General features: G+C 23.6%; 6 protein-coding genes across 6 annotated transcripts; 2 read left to right on the plus strand and 4 right to left on the minus strand.

Moving 5' to 3' along the window:
* Window positions 1–606: 606 nt before the first annotated feature.
* DICPUDRAFT_96259 (uncharacterized protein) lies at window positions 607–1,361 on the plus strand. Its single transcript, XM_003283016.1, has one exon. The coding sequence runs from the start codon at window positions 1,028–1,030 to the stop codon at window positions 1,337–1,339; it is 312 nt and encodes a 103-aa protein (XP_003283064.1). The 5' UTR covers window positions 607–1,027; the 3' UTR covers window positions 1,340–1,361.
* Window positions 1,362–1,745: 384 nt separating this feature from the next.
* On the minus strand, window positions 1,746–7,472 carry DICPUDRAFT_146688 (uncharacterized protein; the record flags this gene model as incomplete). The annotated part of the gene is made up of 3 exons (XM_003283058.1): window positions 1,746–1,766; window positions 2,073–5,857; window positions 5,969–7,472. The coding sequence occupies 3 exons, from the start codon at window positions 7,470–7,472 to the stop codon at window positions 1,746–1,748; spliced, it is 5,310 nt and encodes a 1,769-aa protein (XP_003283106.1).
* Window positions 7,473–7,793: 321 nt separating this feature from the next.
* DICPUDRAFT_146689 (uncharacterized protein) lies at window positions 7,794–8,707 on the minus strand (the record flags this gene model as incomplete). Its single annotated transcript, XM_003283059.1, has 3 exons — window positions 7,794–8,308; window positions 8,377–8,433; window positions 8,512–8,707. The coding sequence occupies 3 exons, from the start codon at window positions 8,705–8,707 to the stop codon at window positions 7,794–7,796; spliced, it is 768 nt and encodes a 255-aa protein (XP_003283107.1).
* A 717-nt stretch (window positions 8,708–9,424) lies between these two features.
* DICPUDRAFT_74050 (uncharacterized protein) lies at window positions 9,425–10,745 on the minus strand (the record flags this gene model as incomplete). Its single annotated transcript, XM_003283060.1, has 2 exons — window positions 9,425–10,623; window positions 10,715–10,745. The coding sequence occupies 2 exons, from the start codon at window positions 10,743–10,745 to the stop codon at window positions 9,425–9,427; spliced, it is 1,230 nt and encodes a 409-aa protein (XP_003283108.1).
* A 1,394-nt stretch (window positions 10,746–12,139) lies between these two features.
* Window positions 12,140–19,331, plus strand: DICPUDRAFT_52042 (uncharacterized protein; the record flags this gene model as incomplete). Its single annotated transcript, XM_003283017.1, has 3 exons — window positions 12,140–12,980; window positions 13,101–13,421; window positions 18,597–19,331. The coding sequence occupies 3 exons, from the start codon at window positions 12,140–12,142 to the stop codon at window positions 19,211–19,213; spliced, it is 1,779 nt and encodes a 592-aa protein (XP_003283065.1). The 3' UTR covers window positions 19,214–19,331.
* Window positions 19,332–19,537: 206 nt separating this feature from the next.
* DICPUDRAFT_146694 (uncharacterized protein) lies at window positions 19,538–19,966 on the minus strand (the record flags this gene model as incomplete). Its single annotated transcript, XM_003283061.1, has 1 exon — window positions 19,538–19,966. One exon carries the CDS (start codon window positions 19,964–19,966, stop codon window positions 19,538–19,540), a length of 429 nt encoding a protein of 142 aa, XP_003283109.1.
* Window positions 19,967–20,404: the final 438 nt, after the last annotated feature.

Raw genomic sequence — 20,404 nt, forward strand, 5'->3', positions numbered from 1 at the left:
TTTTGCATATTAATTTATATCACAAAATAGATCCTATTGTTTTTGATAATTTAAAAATATTTTATTTTTCTTAATAATTTAATAAAACTGTTAATAATTAATAAGGAATTTTCATATAGATAATATGAATCAATGGTATGTACAGTTGTAGTTTAGTGATTAGAAATAATTAAATAGGTTACAATGAATAATTATAAAAAAAATTATTGAAAAAAAACTGCAGATACTCCAAGAATTTTAAGACATTGTTTCACCTTTGGCAAAAGATATTTTAAAAGTTATTTTAATAATAGACTTGATAATAGCAATAAAATAGAATTCATGTACCATTAAAATCATATGAGTGCAACCACAGTGGTCGTAGATGGCTCGGAAAAACAAATTAGTATACCAATTGATAATGAAAAGCAATTCTTTAAGATATAATTCTAAACATTAAGGAACTTTTTATTTTGAAATATTATCAAAATATTATGATATAGTGAAGTTTTTTTTTTTTTGAATTTTGGAGGAATTCATAATGAATTAATTTAAAGAAAATTTTTTTTTTTTAATTTTATTTTACTTTTTTTTTAATTTTTTTTTTTTTTTTTTTTTTTTTTTTTTAAAAATAACATATCAAATTGATTTTTATTATTAATTTGTTATGAAATAAAAAATGGAATCAAAAATAAAAAGACCAATACGATCAAAAACAACAAAAAAAATAATCATTGGTCTCAACTAAACAAACAAGAGAAGTTTTCAAGAACCTCAATTAAGAGATAACGAAGAAGAAAAGAAAGAGGTAATTAAATATGTTTGGAAAGAGTGTTTTCCCACATTAGATGAAAATAATTTTATTATTCCTGAAGATTAAATCATCTCAGAAAAGGATATTAATATCCTCAAGGAATTTCTCTTCCAGAATAGTTTAGCAAAAATAAATCATTAAAAAAGAATTCATTTGGTGGTTTAATTAGTGAAGAATTTGAAAAAAAACTTCGATAATTGGTCGAAAATTCAAAAATAAACAAAGAAATTCAAGATGGAACCTATGGTTCAAAATCCAACAATTTCAAGAAAAGACAAAGAATTCGAAAGAATAATGGTTACAGTATCAATAATAATGGCAATAATAAGGATTCAGGAAACGGGAAGTCGGGGTTTCAGAGCAAAAGAAAATCCACAAGTAGTGAGATTGGCCTGTGATCTTGGAAGATACTTCAATCATTTCGTTCAAAAACTCATGTGCGATCAGAAGGAGCAGGTCCAGTTGTATAATGAACAAAATTCAGCTATTACAGTTAATCTAAACAAATCATTAACGATGGTTAATAATATTTTTACAAACAAATAAATAATTACTACAAATATGATTTATCAGAAATAACAAAATAAAAATAATCAGATTGCTTAAAATTCAAGTTATTGTTTTAAACATTGAATTATAAAATAAAATAAAAATAAAATTTTTTTTTTTATTTATATTTTTATTATTAAAATAAAAAAGAAAATGATTATTACCATTTAAAAAAGTTAGTGGTGGTTAAATGGTATTAAACTTCAGTTTTTTCTCGAATGTTGTGTTAATGAACTGTTGATTAATATTCAGATTTTTTAAAAACTAGTTCATCCATATTATTTTTATTATTATTGATTGGTATTGGCATTGGTTTTTTTTTTTTTTAATTTTATTAACTCTTTATTGTTATTGTATATAATTTACAAAAAAAACAAAAAAAGTAATATTCATAAAAGTTAACTTATTCTTCATTTTGTGATATCTTAATATATTTAAATAAAGATACAAACTGTTTTAAAAAATTAGAGTCATTTGAAAATGATTGGCTATATACTCCATAGTTTTTAAAATTTAATAGTAATGAATTATCTATTTTTGTTCAATGTTTCAATTATAAAATTTTTTTATTATTTTTACAAGTAAAAAATTAATTACATAATTTATTTTTTTAGATATCTTCATTCTGTGAGATAATTATATATCTCTGTAAAATGTCTTTATATTTAGGGTTATTTGACAATTCACAGCTGCAATTTATGGTTGTTAAGTTTGATGGTAATGAATATACTATTTGAGATAGATGTTTGAATTCTTCGAGATATAGATATGATACTGAATCTGGTATAATGTTCTTTAATGAATGTTTGTATCCTCGGAATACACTAAAATGGGTAATATTATTTGGTATTGATTTACGAACTAGTGGTTCTTTAATATCGCCAATATAGATAGAGGTTACCGAATCAGGAATGACTCCAGGTGATAGTTTAAGATTAAATTCATTACAAAGCTCTATTGATGTCACTGTATTTGGAATGGTTGGTAATGATCCTTCAATTTCACCTAAATATAAATATTCTATATCGCTTGGAATAGTTTCATATGTTGTATTAATTTTATCCCAATATTCTAAAATTTCTACATCATCTTTTATTGATTGGATGTTTAAACTTTCTTTAAAAGCTTTAGTTGATTTTATTAATTCTGGGATATTTGTTTCTATTTTTCCATGTTTTCCTATTAGTTTTGGTGCTCCTCTAAAATAATACCAATATTTTGATTTGAAAATAAGAAGATGTTTAATGTATAAAGTATTTCTAAAGTTGTTGTAGTTAATTGTTGTTTGATCTTTTGGTGAATTTGAATCATGGATTTTGGTATACATTTGAACAATGTTGGTGCTTTGAGGAATAATCGATGGTTTTAATGAATGATTGTAATTATTTAATCTTAAAAAAGGTAAATAATTTGGTATTGATCCTTCTTTCATTGGTTTTCCTATATTACCAATAATTAAGATTATAATTTTTGTGGTAAGTTTTAAAATACCATTAAATCCTTGGCCGAAACTTAGAACTTTATAATTTTCATATCTATCAATAAATTTATTTGTATAAAATAAACTTATTGAAAAGGGTTTGTTGTATGAAATAAGTCGCAGATCCATATTTCGGAGGCCACCAATTTGAAAGTGATCTTCTTTTTTAGTTATCAGAAAATTGTTATAATTACTAAATTGAAGCAGATCTCCTTTTTTTAATATGAGTTTTGTCATCAAATCTTTACCAAAAAAATAATGATAGTCGGAATATGAGTCTATTGGTATTAAAAAGTATTCATCTAATTCACTTATAAACATACAAGAACGACCTTCTAACTCTTTTATATTATCTACCAGTTTTGAAGCAGTTAAATTGAGTGAAATCTTTCTTTCTTTAATGTTCTCAATAGTTTCTTGATTATTTAAAAGTATATCTAAATTAAAGTTGATATCGAAGTTATTTTGCATTGTTGATATTAGTTTTAAAGAATCACATTCTTGGAAGTTAATAGATTCTATTGATTGTACTTCTAAATATGCAGTTGTTAATTTCTTCATTAAAGAGATATCTAAACATTTTAATTTGGTTGATTTGATTTTAATTATTGAAAATTCAGTTTCTGATATGTTAAGGTACTCTAAATTAATTGATTTATCGATACTTAAGTCAAAAATATCAGAGTTTTGTAATTTAGAACCTTTTGCATTTAAATATTTAATTGATGGTGTTTTGAAATTAAAATTGTCAAGCTTTTTACATTCAGTAGCACTTAAAAAAACTAAATTTGGAGCTGAAATATTCACAGATGAAAGTTGTGGGCACCTGTCAAGTTTTAGTTTGTTTAATAGGTTAAATTCTAATGTTGAAAAGTAACCTTGGTTTCCTAAATTAAGTAAATTGGTACATCCAGATAAATCAAGTACGACAATTGAGTATAAATTAAATTGTTTAGATGGGTTAAATTGTAATTTACTATTTCTAAAACTAAGAACAGATATCTCTTTTAATTTTAAATATTCGGAAAGTGTAATAAATTGTTGCTCTGTAATTGTACTGAAATCTGCTTCTAATAAACATTCGATGTCATAATTTGATATAATATATGATTCTTTTTGATCAAGTTTAAAAATGAGATCTGATATATGGTTTACCTTTTTTTTTTGGTTGCGTAATTCACCTAAGGTTTTAACTGGACTATATTCTTCTTCCCATAGCTTAGAAAAAATATCATTTGAATTTGGAATACCTTTTGATTGTAATATTTGTGCTGATGAGTGTGTTGTACATGTTAATTGTTGGATTGTTGGATTTATATAGTTGAAATATTTGTTATATCTTTCTTTTATTGATATTTTTAAATTTAAATAAGGTTTGTATCTTTTGGCAATAAATGGTTCTAAATTGCTTAATAAATCAATGTGAGTTATTGTTTCTTTTGTATTATCTTTTAAAAGTTGTTGTAAACGTTTAAGCTTTGAATATAAATGTACAATCATTCCATTGTTAAATGATACTCCAATAATAGTTTCTTTTTTTTGTTTTAATTCTTTTTTTTTTGATGAAAATAGTTTTAACATTTTGTTATGATAAGTTATTAAATTTTCTAACCATTTTTCTAAAATATTGTAAATATCTAAATCTTTGAAACAGTTGATAATATTTTGATGCACAATATGATTCATTTGATCAAATAAAAATAATACAGTATCAGCTTGTATAGGTTTGAGATAATTTATAAAACCAATAGCTTTTGGTGGCATAAATGATTGATCGTTATCAATTGAAAACATTTTGTATATAATTCTATTGTTTAAGTTGTTATATTTTGGTACAACTATATAGTTTCCCAAATTACCATCTGAATTATTAATAATTATTGATAATATTATTTGCTTTGAGATATTTGAAGATTCAATTTCGTTAATTACATCTGAGCTTTGATTTAATATATCCACTAAAACTTCACCTGATATTTTTTGTGATAATAATACTGGAATTGAATTGATTAATCCTAATTCACTATTTGTTGTTAAATTCTCACCAAATATTTGTTCTGATAGTATTTGTACTGCATATTCAATTCCTGGGAACTGTGGTTTGAATTTTAAATAGATACCATTACCATATTCATCTTCAATTAGTGTGACTGCTCTTTTACCATTTTCATTTGTTTTCTTTGGTGTACCATCTTGATCAAATAGTTTCTTCCAATACTCTTCTGATATTACTCTTCTTAATGTTCCATCTGTTTCTAAATATTTTATTGATTTGTTATTATTGGTTGTAATTGTATTTTCTAAAGGGAATAGTTGGTTCAATGAAATATTCCATGTGATTTTTGGATTAATTAAAAATAAATTTGTTAAGAAAGGTTTTAACTCTAATTTTTGTTGATGTGTGAATTTTTTTTGATAAAATACACCAATAGCTATTCCATTTGAGTTTTTTCCAGCACCTATTTTAATTAAATTTATGAATACATTGAAATTGTAATTTGATGATGATAGATCTAATAATGTATATCCATTTTCGATTCTTTCAATATCTAAACTAAAATAATTGATTAAAAATTCGACCAAGTACCAGCTGTTTGGATTCTTTAGTATTTCGCTTTCAACTATAGTTGCAAGATAGTTTTCGTTATTAATTTTGATGTCCAATGATTTCACAACTAGTTCGATACAATTGATAGATGTTCCATATTTTAATAATCTTTTAAATAAATGATCTTTATTTTGATACCAAGAGTTGTGGAATGGAACTTTATCATCTTTACTATTATATGTTGAATAAATGATTTCTAACCATTCGACAATAATATTTTTTGTTTTACAACCAGTGTTACAAAATGGACCACATTCATTTACACCATATGAAGATTTACATTCTATTAAGTCATTATAATCGGCTTCAGATACTAGTTCTTTAATTGCATCTGTAATTGATATTCTGTTTTGATTTATAGTTGCTTTTTTTTGAATTGATTCTTGGATATTTTCATGAGATATAGGTGATGAGTGTTTATTTAATTCTAATAATTTACTAAAGGGCATTTTTGAGTTTTTATTTTTTTCGTTTTTTATTGAACCAATAATATCTAATGGATTTGAGTATATATTTGATAATAGTGTGTAGTAAATACTTAAAAGTGGATGTATTAAACTAAATAGTTCCTGGTGTGTTGAGTTTGGATTTGATATTAAATGTTGTCTAATTGTTTTAAATCTTTGAAACATTAAAGTTATCCAGCCTTTAATAAACATTAAAGGTAAATTTAATTCATTTCTATAAATGTTTACTTGTGGATTATGGCTGTGAGTTTCATAAGGATCTAGCAATTTTGAAATAATAGAATCATAGTTTGATTGTTTGTTTTCAATTAGCTTTAACCATTTTAAAATAAAGAGTGATGGTGTGTGTTGAATAAATTGATTTTTGATTTCTTCATCGATTTGCTGTATCATTAATTCTTTGAGTGTAAATAATATATTTCCGACCCTGGTGTAGGCATCTTTGTTGTTTTTTGGTAATATTTCGATTTCATTTGATTCCAATGACTCGTCATTATCAATACCAATAATATTATTTGTATTTTCTTCTAATATAAGATTATCTGGTTTGTAGTCTGTTTGAATTGATAATAGACTTGATATAATATGTGAACTGTAACTTTTCAAATTAATTTGATTATAGTTTGTATATGGTCGTTTTAAATAATTCTCAAGTGTTTCTCCTTTAATTTCTAATGATGCTTGAATAAAAACTGTTTCGTTTTGCAAACTATTTTCTATATCGTTATAAATATTTGGATCTTTTTCTAAAAGTATCGAAATCGAACGTTGGTTTTGAGTTGTTTTTATTTTTCCTAAATGTTTCTTAATATGATCTGGTATAAAAGTTCTTAAATTATCTAGTACAAATAACTGTGTTGGAGAGACGAGAAGTAATGTTGGGAATAATGATTTATTGAATTGGTATATTGCATATTCTTTTGCCGGTTTTAATAGATGAGATCCATTATCAATTTTGTAACAAACTTGGTCCAATAAACTTACATAGCTTATTCCTGATTTATTTTCCTTTTTAAATTCATACTCTTTTTGGTCATATGATGAAATTTTATAGGCTCGGTCTATTGATTTAACTTGATAATATTCCAAATCCTCACTGATAAATAAAGGTAGAGATTTAAAAATTCTATGTGATGCAGGTTTTCCAGTTAATTTTTTTGTTTCATTGGCAATTTTTATTATATCTTCTATAAATGATTCATGTGATTTATGGTATTGTTCAATTTCCTTAATTATTGAATCGTTATACCCATTATCATTATTATTTTTAATATCATTTATTGTTTTTTCAATTATTTCTAAATTTTTTTTTATTGGATTAAATATTTCATGGTTTATATTGGGTGAATTTAAAAAATCATTTCGGATGTCAGGATTGATCATTATTAATTGTTGTGGTGGTTTAATAAGTGTTATTATATATTCAATATTTTGACTAATAATATTATTATTATTATTATTATTTAAAATTTCATTGAGCTTTATTTTAATTTTAAGATAAAATGGGTCACTTAAATTATTTTTGATGTATTTGGAAAGATTTTCTTGATTTTCATCATATATATTAGTTTGCATCTGAAATAAAAAAAAAAATTAATTTTTGAATACTATAAATAATATGAATATATTTATTTTAGGATATTACTTTTATTTAATTTGGATTCTACCTTTTATAATTTTTATTTATAATGAGATAATTATGATTTGATTTTATCAATAAAAAAATATTTGAGTGCAAAATTTTATTATAAAAAAAAAAAGAAAAAAAAAAAAAAAAAATTTTAATTTTTTTTTTTTTTTTTTGTTTTTTAAATCTAAAATATAGCTTTTTACGAGGCGGGTTTTAAAAAAAAAACAAATAAAAAAAAAAAAATAAAAAAAAAGCATTCAATTAGATTATTCGTTGATGGTAGCAGTCCAGTCACCTCTGAGACCATAAATCTTTGAGTTATGCCAAGTCTTGAAAACACATTCGAATGATTTAGTGGTGATGTTTCTTGTTTCAACTAGAATACGGGTTTGGTTAGTTTCATCAGCAGTTGAATCTATTAAGTCTATAGAAATGGCAATTTCTGGGATTTTGCTGAAAGCAACTGGGAAAGTAACTGGGACAACTATTTCACGACCACCAGTACCAGAGTTTAAGACCCCATTTGCACCAGTGTCAACATGGCCAATTTGGGTGAAGGTGTAAAGGGATGGTTGGGTGTAGAGTTCAAATCTTAATGAAATGTGGTTGTTCCAGGTAACTGGGTGAATGGCAACTGAACGAGCTCTGATTGGGTTATCAAAGAAATGAGTATTAATCGAATTACGGTCACTACTACCTTGAATAGCAGCTCCATTTCTATATTCGCTCCAAGTTATATTATCCAAGCTGTATCTAATTTTGTATGAGGTAACCCATTGGTCTGAGAAAAAATGATTTTATAATGTTATTATTTACATTTTAATAAATTATTAATATTATAAAACTTACCAGCATCACCACGACCTTGAATTGAAACGGCAACAAATGTTCTTGGGATTTCACAACCTATATTTAGAAAAAGATATATATATAGTTAGAAACAAGATATAATGAAATAATTAAAATTGCATTATAAATATTTACCAGCTACAATATATTGATTGGTATCAATAACTGAGGCACACCAGGCTTCTGAGCCATCGAATCTAGCATCTTTGCTATTCTGAAAATTTAAAACTGAATTGGATTGAGTGTAGTTACCGTCCAAATTGGTACTGGTTCTAAGGTGGCACTGGGCATTAGCTAATAAAGATACTAAACTGTTAAGTGATTGTGACATTTGTGAATATTCTATAAAGAATTAAAACTAATAAATTTTTATATAATTGTTGAAATTGTTTGTAATGATTTTAAAATATATTTTATATATCCTTTTAAATTATTTTTTTTAAAACAAAAATAAAAAAAATTAAAATAAAAATAAAAAAAAAGAAAAAATTATAAGTAATATCATTGTGGTTTTTTTTCCTATAATTACATTTTAAACCTATCATTTATATATAATAATGGATATTATTTATAAAAAACCTGTATTTTTTTAATATGGGAACTGTATAGTAGTTGGCCAATTTACATTTGAAATCATTTGTGTTGATACAGCTTTCCAAAATATATTTTTTAAAAATTAGGTGATCAAAAAAACCTTTTTTTTTTCATAAAAAATATAAAATTTTTTTTTTAATTTTTTTTTTTTTAATTTTTGTGATTTAAATCTGCATTTTTTAAAATTAATATGTAATCATTTTTTATTTGAAAAATTATAAAAAAGGTTTTTTTTTTAATTTATTAAGAAAAAATGAAAAAAAATTTATCTTTTAGTAAAATAAAAAAAAACCAATCACATTAAAAATAAATAAATAAAATTATTTTTTTTAATATTTTTTCTTTAAAATTATATTTATTATTTATATTATAATAATTTTTTTGTGATTTGTTTATTTTATATTTGAATATGTCTTTAAGGAATTGAATTGAAAACAAAAATATATTTCTCTTTTTAATTATTTATGTTTATAATCGGTATTTCAAAATAAGTGAATGAATTATTTTCATTTTTAATAATATTATTTCCGTACAAGTATTTTAGTGGTAAATTAATTTTAAATGATTCTAATCTTATTGCTATTGGTTTATTATTATCTGTAATATTACTATCACTATTATTATTTGATAAAATATCATCAATTTCCAAATGATCAAAATTTAAAACATTTATCTTTAATAATAGTTTTTGATTATGTAACAATGACCATGAAATTATATTTAATATTGGTTCATTCCCAAACTTGACTTTAGGTATTGCAACTCTGATTTTTTCATCGATTATATCATTTTTCCCTTTTTTTTGATTTTTATCTATTATTAAATATTTTATTGGTAAATTTGTATTTGTTTCATAATTTTGAATTGATTCGCACTCTTCATTTTCTATTTGTTTACTATTATTGTTGTATGTGTCACTTGTATCATCATTGCTGTTATTATTTATGTAATGGAACTGTTTTAAAAGATTTTCATTAAAGTTTAACATTTTTGTTAATAATTCATTTTGAAATTTCTTTACTTGTATAAATTCAGATTGGATTTTTTTATTTTTATTATTATAATTTTTAGTTATTTTGATTGCTTCATTATTATGTGTTGATGTTGTTGTGGATGTTGTTGTTGTGGATACTGTAGTTTCTGAATTTTTAATTATTTTTTCTAAATCTTCATTTTTTTTTATATTTATTTTTGATTCTAATTTTCTTTTTTTATTATTATTATTTTTCTTTATATCATCTATATCTTTACTTTTACTAGTTATTATTTCATTTTCTATTTCAAAATTATTAATTGTATCTATAAATTCTGATGATATGCTCTTTTCCAATTCTTTTTTCTCCTTTTCTAATATTTTTTTTAAATTATTTTGATTATTACTTTCTATGAATTCTTTGACTTGATCAATACCAATTTCTCTTTTTAACAATTTGATTTCCTTTTTAAAAGCATCATAAGATAACTCTTGATTTAAATTTGGAAATGTTTCTAAAATTTGATTATAAATAACCTGTTCTCCTCTGCAATCATCTATTAATTTTTTTATTAATAGTAAATGTTCATTACTCCATTTTATTCTTTTAATTGAATGTTCAATTATTTCTTTATTTTCGAAACATTCATTTTTTTTATTAAAAGGATATTCATTTGATACTGTATATGAAAATTTAATATTAATTTATATATTTATAAATTGGGTTATAAATCTAATAATTTTATATTGTGTATTATAAAATATACTTACTTTGAAATGGTCCAATACTCTTTTTAAACATTTTACAAATTATATATATATTATTAAAAATATTTATTTATAACTATTATTAATATATAGAATTATAATAAAAAAATATTATAAATAAAAAATATTTATATTATTTTAAATTTAATAAAAAAAAAATATTTTAAAAAAAATTGTAAAAAAAAAAATGGGGTAAATGAAATTTCATTAATTTTTACTTTTTTCTATATTTATTTTGATTTTTCATTATTATTGTAATATATAATTGTACTAAAAATAATATTATTTTTTAAATCTCCAAGAGTTCAAAATTATAAAAAAAAATAGTAATTTTTTTTTTTTTTTGTAAAGTGATGGTTTCTTAAAGATGTTTTTTGGTATGTGTATACAGTGTGGTTAACTAATACAAGTTGAGGGTAATGTAAAACCAATTTGTGTGATTTTGAAAACCTGAGTACCCAGAGCGGTACTGTAGTCTGCAGGTTCTACCATTTTTTTTTCCTGACAGAAATAATATCACCTGAAAGATAAAATCTATATAAAGAAAAAAGATGCCGCGACCTGGAATCGAACCAGGGTCAAAGCAGCCACAATGCTATGTACTACCACTATACTATCACGGCAATTCGATGTTAAATGTAGTATATGACCCCCATAAGGTTTGAACATATAAAGTAGGAGTTCAAATTAATAGTATAAATTAAGAAATTTCCCTTTTGCTAAGTTGGTCACCTCACGCCTTATTTGTGCATAGTGCACTTTATTACATAAATTGTAGTATATGACTCCCATAAAGTTTGAACATATAAAGTAGGAGTTCAAATTAATAGTATAAATTAAGAAATTTCCCTTTTGCTAAGTTGGTCACCTCACGCCTTATTTGTGCATAGTGCACTTTATTACAAAATTTTATTTTTTACTCCCTGCGTTTTTTCCACCATTACTCTAATAATTTTTATTAATTTACTCTTGTAATAGTTTTTCCTTGAAATAAAACTTAGAAAAAAAAAAACATAGAACCCATAAATATTATATGAGAGTGTGTAAATATATAATATTTATAATTATAAATTTGAAATTAAAAATAAATAAAGGGATATTTTTTATAAAAAAAAAAATTCCAAATTTTTTTTTGAATTTTTTTTAAATTTTTTTTCTTAATTTTTTATTTTTTTTTAATTTCAAAATAATATAAATACAATGAATATTTAAATATTTAATTATAAATATAACTTTATTCACACAAAAATGGAAGATAATTGTGATAAATTCGAAAAATTATTTTATAATGTTTTTAAAAATATTTATCTTAGAAATGAAATAAGTAACATATCCATAATAAACAATAAAAAAAATATAACACACACTAATTTATAATTTTTTTTTAAAAAAGGTAAACATTTAAAACTTTATAGAGATAATTCAGAAATGGTTCTAATAAATTCAAATAAAGAGTTATTAGAACATCCTTTGAGAGAATACATAACCAATTTGTATCTTAATTCAAACGAACGGATAGAACCAAAATATTTAATCCCAGAAAGTGTTACAAATTTAGTATTTGGTCGAAAATTTAATCAAGAGATCAGGGAAAATGAATTACCAGAATCTTTAATAGAATTATCATTACACCATTATAATAGACCTTTGGTTAAAGGACTTTTTAGTGATTCGATTAGAGTTTTAAAACTAGTATTTTTTAATCAGCCATTTCAACCATTTCAATTACCACCTTTTATTACCTTTTTAGAATTAAGAGACTTTGACTGCCAATTACCCAATTTACCAAATACAATTACAACTTTAAAATTAGATAGGTTCAATAAGCAGCTTTCACCAAACCAAATACCAATGTCATGCACACATTTAGAACTAAAAGATTATAACTTACCACTACGCGATAATGATATACCATCATCAGTTAAAACTCTTGTTTTTGGTAACTTTAATCAAACTTTAGTTAAGGGTTCTATTCCTTCATCTGTTGAGGTATTATCTCTTGGATTAAAATTTAATCAAGATCTAATCAAAGACGAATCGATTCCAAGCTCTGTTAAAGTTTTAGAACTATCCACAGATTATAACAAACCTTTAATTGTTGGTGTAATTCCATCCAGTGTTCATACTCTTATATGTGGTAATTTCAATCAACCCTTAGAAGAAAATCAAATCTCCCCATCAATTAAAACACTTATATTGGGTCACAGGTTTAAAAAAATTTTAAAAGAAAAGGATATACCAGCATCAGTAACAGATCTACACCTTGGAGGTATTAACCAAGTATTAGTACAAAATATAATTCCATCCAGCGTTCTCACTCTATCTTTTGGTCACGAATATACTAAAGAGCTATCTGGTATTCCTCCATCAGTAACATCTCTAACATTAGGTAGTAGATTCGATAAAGAAATTAAAGCAGGCGATATTCCATCATCAGTAATAAATCTAAACTTTGGTGATCTATTTAACCAAAGGATATCAGAAGGTGTATTACCATCATCCATAAAATCATTTTCAATGGGAAAAAGCTACGACCATCCTCTGGAGGGCTCTATTCCAAACCATTGCGAATCATTAGTTCTGCCTGATCATTTCACACATACAATAAAAAAAAATGATATACCTAATAGTGTTACCTCTTTAACCTTTGGATCTTTTTTTATCAAGCCAATTACATCAAGTCTTATGCCCACTAGCCTCACATCCATATGTTTTGGTCACTTTTTTAACCAGCCTTTAAACAACTGCTTTTCACAGACACCATTTTTAAAAACAATAAAGTTTGGTTGGAACTTTAATCAAATTATAAATGAAACAGATATTCCTCAAAGTATCAAAAGTATCACATTTGGTAACTGTTTCCTTCAATCAATAGATAACATTCCAAAATCAATTCAAAAAATAACTTTTGGAAATATCGAATCAAAACAATTTATAAATGAAAATTTATTTCCAAATACAATTATAATGTATTTTAAAAAATAGATATTATCCAAAAAAAAAAAAAAAAAAATCTAAATTATTTTTTCATGACGTAATATCTGCCCCATTATAAATATTTTTTTAATAATCAAATTAATAAATATTTTACTTTTCTTTTTACTTTTTTTTTTTATTAAACTTTATTTTTTTTATTTTCATTTTTATTTTGATTTTTATTTAAAAAAAATTTTATATTTTTTTATTAATAATAAAAGATGAATTTAATAAAAGATAATAATAATAATAATAATAATAATAATAATAATAATAATAATAATAATAATAATAATAATAACAATGGTAGTTTAATATGGAATAATATTGTTTTAAAAAATAAAATTTTGGAATTTTGTAAGCTTTTTAAAATTTATTCATCAAATAGAGTTTTTTTATCACCACAAGAAATAATAGAATGCTCATATGGAGATTACCTTTACAAAGTCAGCATTATTGATGATATCAAAGACAACGAATTCAATTACCAAAACTTGCAAATTAAATTTCCAAATTTAAAAACAATCATATTATATAGTCAACATTTCATATCACCAGTGCCCACCTATATAACCCATTTAATTATTACAAATATTGATGGTTATTATATAAATATTTCAAATTTTAGAAATGCAAGTAATTTAATTTCACTTGGTTTGTCAATTGCAAGTGATAAAATTCCACAATTAGATTCGAATAGTTTCCCAAGCACCTTGACTGAGTTATCATTCGAAAAAGGTTACAGCTATATCATCGATAAAAACACATTACCAAAGAAATTAGAAAAGCTATTTATATTTCTTAAAAAAAGAATTGAAAAAGAATCATTACCTGAATCACTAAAGCAATTAGAAGTAATAATTGAAGATGATATGTCTTTATTACTGTTAGACCCAAGCCATGTACCCATGGGATTAGAAGTTTTGACCTTTAAAACATTAGATAATCAAAATAGAATTTCTGTAGATCTATCTTTTTTGCAGAACCTATCAACACTGAAGATATCATCAAACATTGCAAAAATCGAACTACCACAAAATCTAATAGAACTTTATATTAAATCCAGTAGCATAGACCATGAAATCAAATTTCCTCAATCATTGGAAAAACTGTGTGCCAACATTGAAAGTTTTCATCAAAACCAATTCACCAAAAACTTACCAAATAATTTACTTAAATTTAAATACGGTGGCCCCAATGTATTAAAATCTAATAGTGCTTCATTTATCAATACAATAAAGCCAGATCACGAAAAAGTAGTTAATGGTTTACAAATTCATAGAGTTGGTCCTATTGGTAATAATATTTTATTAGATTATATCAAAGACTTTTTTAAATATAAATTAAAATTAAATGAGCATTTATTTCCATCAAGCTTAACCCACATCAACCTAGGTTTTAACTTCAACGAACCCATCGATGCTAATGTGATACCACCATCTTTAAAAACTCTAAAACTAGGCTATAACTTCAATCAAGATATTACACTTCCTCATCATGTCAAATATCTATTAATTCGTAACTACCATTTTAACAAATCAATCAAAGTTGGAAACCGAACCATTGTAGACTGTAAAAATGACACTTTTATCAAACAATTTTCCAATAATCCTCATAATTTAGTTTCACTTAAAATACCCGAAGATTTTCAAGGTTCATACAAAGAGTTTTTAAACAATAAAATTAATTTAGAATATTTAGATTTAAATTCACTCTATATCAATATGAAAAAAGATATACCAGTGGATAACAAAATCAAAACATTAAATCTTGGTGCAAGCTATAATGGTCTGGTTGATCTTCAAAACTTTAATGACAATTTAAAAAAGATAATCATTAAGAATGGTGCACCTGAAATCATCAATTATCAACATCTAAATCTAAAATCTATTAAAACTTCCATCAACAATACAAAACTAATAGATTGTTTTAATCAAGACTTACAACATATTTTAAAGCTAAAATAAAAACGATATCTTAATTCCTTTATAAAAATTTCGTGTGTTTTCGTTTTTTTTTTTTTTATTTCTATAAAATTCTCTGAATGTTTTTTTGGTTTAAATATCATCATGATGTTTATTCAAAAAAATGTTTCGTTTTTGTTTTGGTGCATTGTTTCTTTTTATGATAAAAATAACAAAATATTAAAAAAAAAATAAAAATTTTTATTTTTTTTATTTTTTTTTATTTTTTCAGATTAATTTTTAATTTTTTATTTTTACCAAAATAATAATTATGTAAAATATAGATATAGTTATATAAATAAAAAAGATATATAATAAAAAAATAAAATAAAAAATGGATAGTGATAACAGCCAATTGTTTTTTAGAATATGGAGAAATATCTTTTTAAAAAATAAAATATTTTCATTTGTTATGTTATACCTTAAAAATCAAACATTTAAAGCATATTCAATGAAACAGCTCGAAGAATATCCCTATAGAGAATACATATCTCGATTATCAATATCTCCAAATGAACCTTTAGAACCTGAAGGTGTAATTCCCGATAGTGTCATCACAGAAATCAAATTTGGTGATAAATTTAATCAAATAATCAAACCGGGTGATATACCCAATACAGTCACTAAAATATGGTATGTAGTTTAAAAATTATTAATTATCTATTGCTTTATTTATTATTAACATTTTTTAATAAAATTTTAGTTTTTGGAATTATGATTATGATAAATCATTAGAAAAAGGAGCAATACCAAAATCGTGTACTATTTTAAAAATGAATGGTCAAGATCATTCAAGATCGTTTAATGATAGAGTTTTACCAAAGTCTTTAGATTATTTAGAACTTTATTCCTTTTTTCAAGCCATACCCATTGGTTCATTGCAATCTTTAAAAACATTAAAAATTATTTCACAAGATAATGGGGTCTATTCTCATCAATTGGTCAAAGGAGCTTTACCAGAAACATTGGAAACTCTACGTTTTGATGGTTTAAATCAACCCCTTAAAGATATATTACCAAACAGCATCACATATTTAAGGCTATGTGACTTTAATCAACCACTACTTCAAGGTGACTTGCCATCCTCTATCAAATATCTCTCATTGGAATATTTCGATCAGCCATTAGAAGAAAATTTAATTCCATTTGGTATTGAATATTTACATTTTGGCATATTTAATCAAATATTAAAACCAAAAGATTTACCCTCATCTTTGAAAACACTTAGAATGGATGCCACATTTAATCAAATACTCGTTGAAGGATCAATACCATCAAGTGTAACCTATTTGAATTTAGGTTGGAATTTCAACTGTCCAATTACACCAGGTATCCTATGTAGTGGACTTAAAACATTAAAGTTTGGTGGATGGTTTGACCAAGAGATAACCCAAGGTGTAATACCACCAACATGCACTCATTTAGAATTTGGATATGAATTTCAACAAGAATTATCAAAAGATATATTACCACAATCACTTACATATTTGCTTTTAAGAAACGAAAATATGAAAGAATTGTTATTAGAAGGATCAATTCCAGAAGGTTGTACAGTTAACTTTGACGATAATGGAGAAGAAGAAGAAGAAGAAGAAATAGAAAAAGATGAATTTGGGGATTATTTTATTTAATAATTTATTCAATTTCTATTTGATTGTATAAATTATTAAATTTTTAAAATTATATAAATATAAATATATTATTCAACATATTAAAAAAAAAGATTGCATTTCACCAAAATAAATTTTTATATGGGTTTTATTTTTTTTTTTTTAAAATTGAATTTTTTTTTTTTATAATAATTTGATTTTTTTTTTTTGTATCCAAAAATAATTATTTTTTTTAATTTTTTTTTTTTTTAATTTTTTTTATTATTATTTAATAAATTAATTTTTCACCCTTATTTTTTTTTTTTAATTTTTTTAAAAAACAACCATATTAAATAAAAAATTTTTTAAAGTAATAATCAAAATAAAATAATAATTTATTCAATACCATGGAGAAAAGAAAATTAAGAAAAAATGAATTAAACAAAAAAAATAAAAAACTTAAAACAAATAAAAATAATAATAATGATATTAATCAAAATAAAGATGTTGATTTTTTGTTTTTTTCAGTTTTTCGTAATGTATTTTTAAAAAACCAAATATTTAAGCATATACAAATTTATAATAAAAATGTATCAGTTTCAGTATCAAACATTACAGAATTAATTAACTATCAATATAGAGAATATATAACAGAGTTAAAGTATCTATCAAATGACCCATTAGAGCCACATGGAAAAGCTATTCCCCAAGGGGTAGAAAAGATCGTATTTGGGTCACAATTTAATAGAAAAATTAGAATTGGTGACTTAGTACCAAGTATTAAAAGCATAGTTTTTGATGGAGAAATAATTACACACTCAATTGAAAAAGGAGCATTACCAGAATCACTTTTAAAAATAAAGGTTAATTTAGAAAAAATTGAAAAAGATACATTCCCTAAAACCTTAACAACTCTGAAATTGATTTGCAACGAATCAGTAGACCCAAGATTATTGCCACGATCTCTTAAAAGCTTCTCTTTGTTCCACAAGAATAAAATTACGGTACCCAAAAGATCAATGCCACCATTCATTGAAACATTATATTTGTATTCAATAAATAAAAAATTTCGTTTACCAGATTCAGTAACAAGGCTTTCAATTTTCAATTTTAATCACCCCTTAAAAAAAGGAAGTTTGCCAGCAAACCTCAGGTATTTGTTTTTGGGCAGCTACAACAAACCATTGGTAAATGGTTCACTTCCACCATTACTCGAATCTATCGAGTTTTCAACAATGTTTAATCAACCCATTCCTCCGCTAACATTTCCACCCTCGGTAACTTCAATTTCCCTTGGTGATTCCTTTAATAAATTAATAGAACCAGGAACACTCCCATCATCTTTACTTTTTATAGATTTTGGTTTAAGATTCAATAAACCTATATCTCCAGGTATTTTTAATCAGGGTATTGAGACTATAATGTTAGGTGAAAATTTTAACAAGCCAATAGAAAATGGTACATTTCCATCATCAACAAAGGCCATTAGTTTTGGTGCAAGTTTTAACCAAAGTATTTCAGAAGGGTTATTTAATGAAGGTTTGGAAATATTAGAATTTGGCAGTAGATTTGTTCAAGAGATTTCAGCTAATGTTTTACCATCTACTTTAAAAAAACTTGTTTTTAAAAATGATGAAATGAATCAAATAATCCAGGAATTGGATTTACCAACAACTTTAGAAATTACATTCGAAATAGACGAATATGATTTTCCAGAGATTTCAGATGATGATTTTGAAGTACATGAAGAAGAATACAATGATGATGACTATGAAGATATGAGTAATTTTAGTGAAGGTGATGATGAAAGTGATGAAGATGACGAAGAAGGTGATGAAGAAAGTGGTGAAGAAGGTGATGTAGAAGGTGATGTAGAAGGTAATGTAGAAGGTGATGTAGAAGGTGATATAGAAGGTGATGTAGAAGGTGATGTAGAAGGTGATGTAGAAGGTGAAGAAGATGTTAATAATTAACTTTAAACAAATTAGACTGTAAAGAAAAAAATATTTGTAAAAACAAAACAAAACAAAAATAAATAAATAAAAAAATAAATTTATAAATAAAAAAATAAAGTTTTATTCGTTATATATTATTTTTCAACCGATTATCATTTATGATGGTAATAGGATAGAGTAGATTTTGGTGGTGTTGTGATGATTATTTTCATCTTGTTTGGTTCAACCATACTATTGAGGATTATCTAATTGATGGGTCGATCTCTTTGTTGGAAATTGGTTTTAAAACTTTAAAAGGTCTATCTGATAAACTATCTATTTCTTTTATACTTTGGTAATGTATTAACTGTTGTCATTATCTTTATTATGATTATTACTATTATTATTATCATTATTATGATTATTTCTATTACTATGAGTATTACTATTATTATTATCATCATCATTATGAGTATTTCTATTATTATGACTATTACTATTATTATGTTTATGTTTATTACTATTATTATTATCATTATTGTTATTATTTCTATTATTATGACTATTACTATTATTATTATTTCTATTATTATGATTATGATTATTACTACGTTGATCACAATGATATGAAAATCTATTTTTATTAGAAACATCATCCAAATCATCCCTATAGTATTTTTCTAAAAACCTATTATGATTATTATTTCTATTAAAACTTGAATGACTACTATAATCAATTCTTTGATAAGAATTATAATATGGTAAACGATTATAAAGGGCCCTATTATTCATATTTCAATTACTATTGAACTAAAAAAAAATTTGTTGAAATAAAAAAAAAAATAAAAGAAAAAAAAAATATTGGAAACTAAATTTTAAATTAATTACTATTTTAAAAATCCCACTTTTTTTTATTTGAAAAAACTTACCTCTATTGTGAATATAATTGCTTTTTTTATTTTAGATGACGTTACCAAACTTTATATAGCTATTTAATACAAACCATTAAAATAAAATTTTAACCTACAAAAACTATTTAATTATTATAAAAAAGAGAATTGTGAAATTATTATTTTATTGTTTTTAAGAAAAAATAAATAAATAAAAAAATAAATAAATAATTTTAAATTTATTAAAAAAAAAAAAATTAAAAAAAAAAAAAAATTTATTTTTTAATTTTAATTTTATAAAAAAAAAAATTTCTTTGTCACACATTTACCCCAATTATTT

The sequence above is a fragment of the Dictyostelium purpureum genome, assembly GCF_000190715.1.
Source record: "Dictyostelium purpureum unplaced genomic scaffold DICPUscaffold_3, whole genome shotgun sequence".
Lineage (NCBI taxonomy): Eukaryota > Evosea > Eumycetozoa > Dictyosteliales > Dictyosteliaceae > Dictyostelium > Dictyostelium purpureum.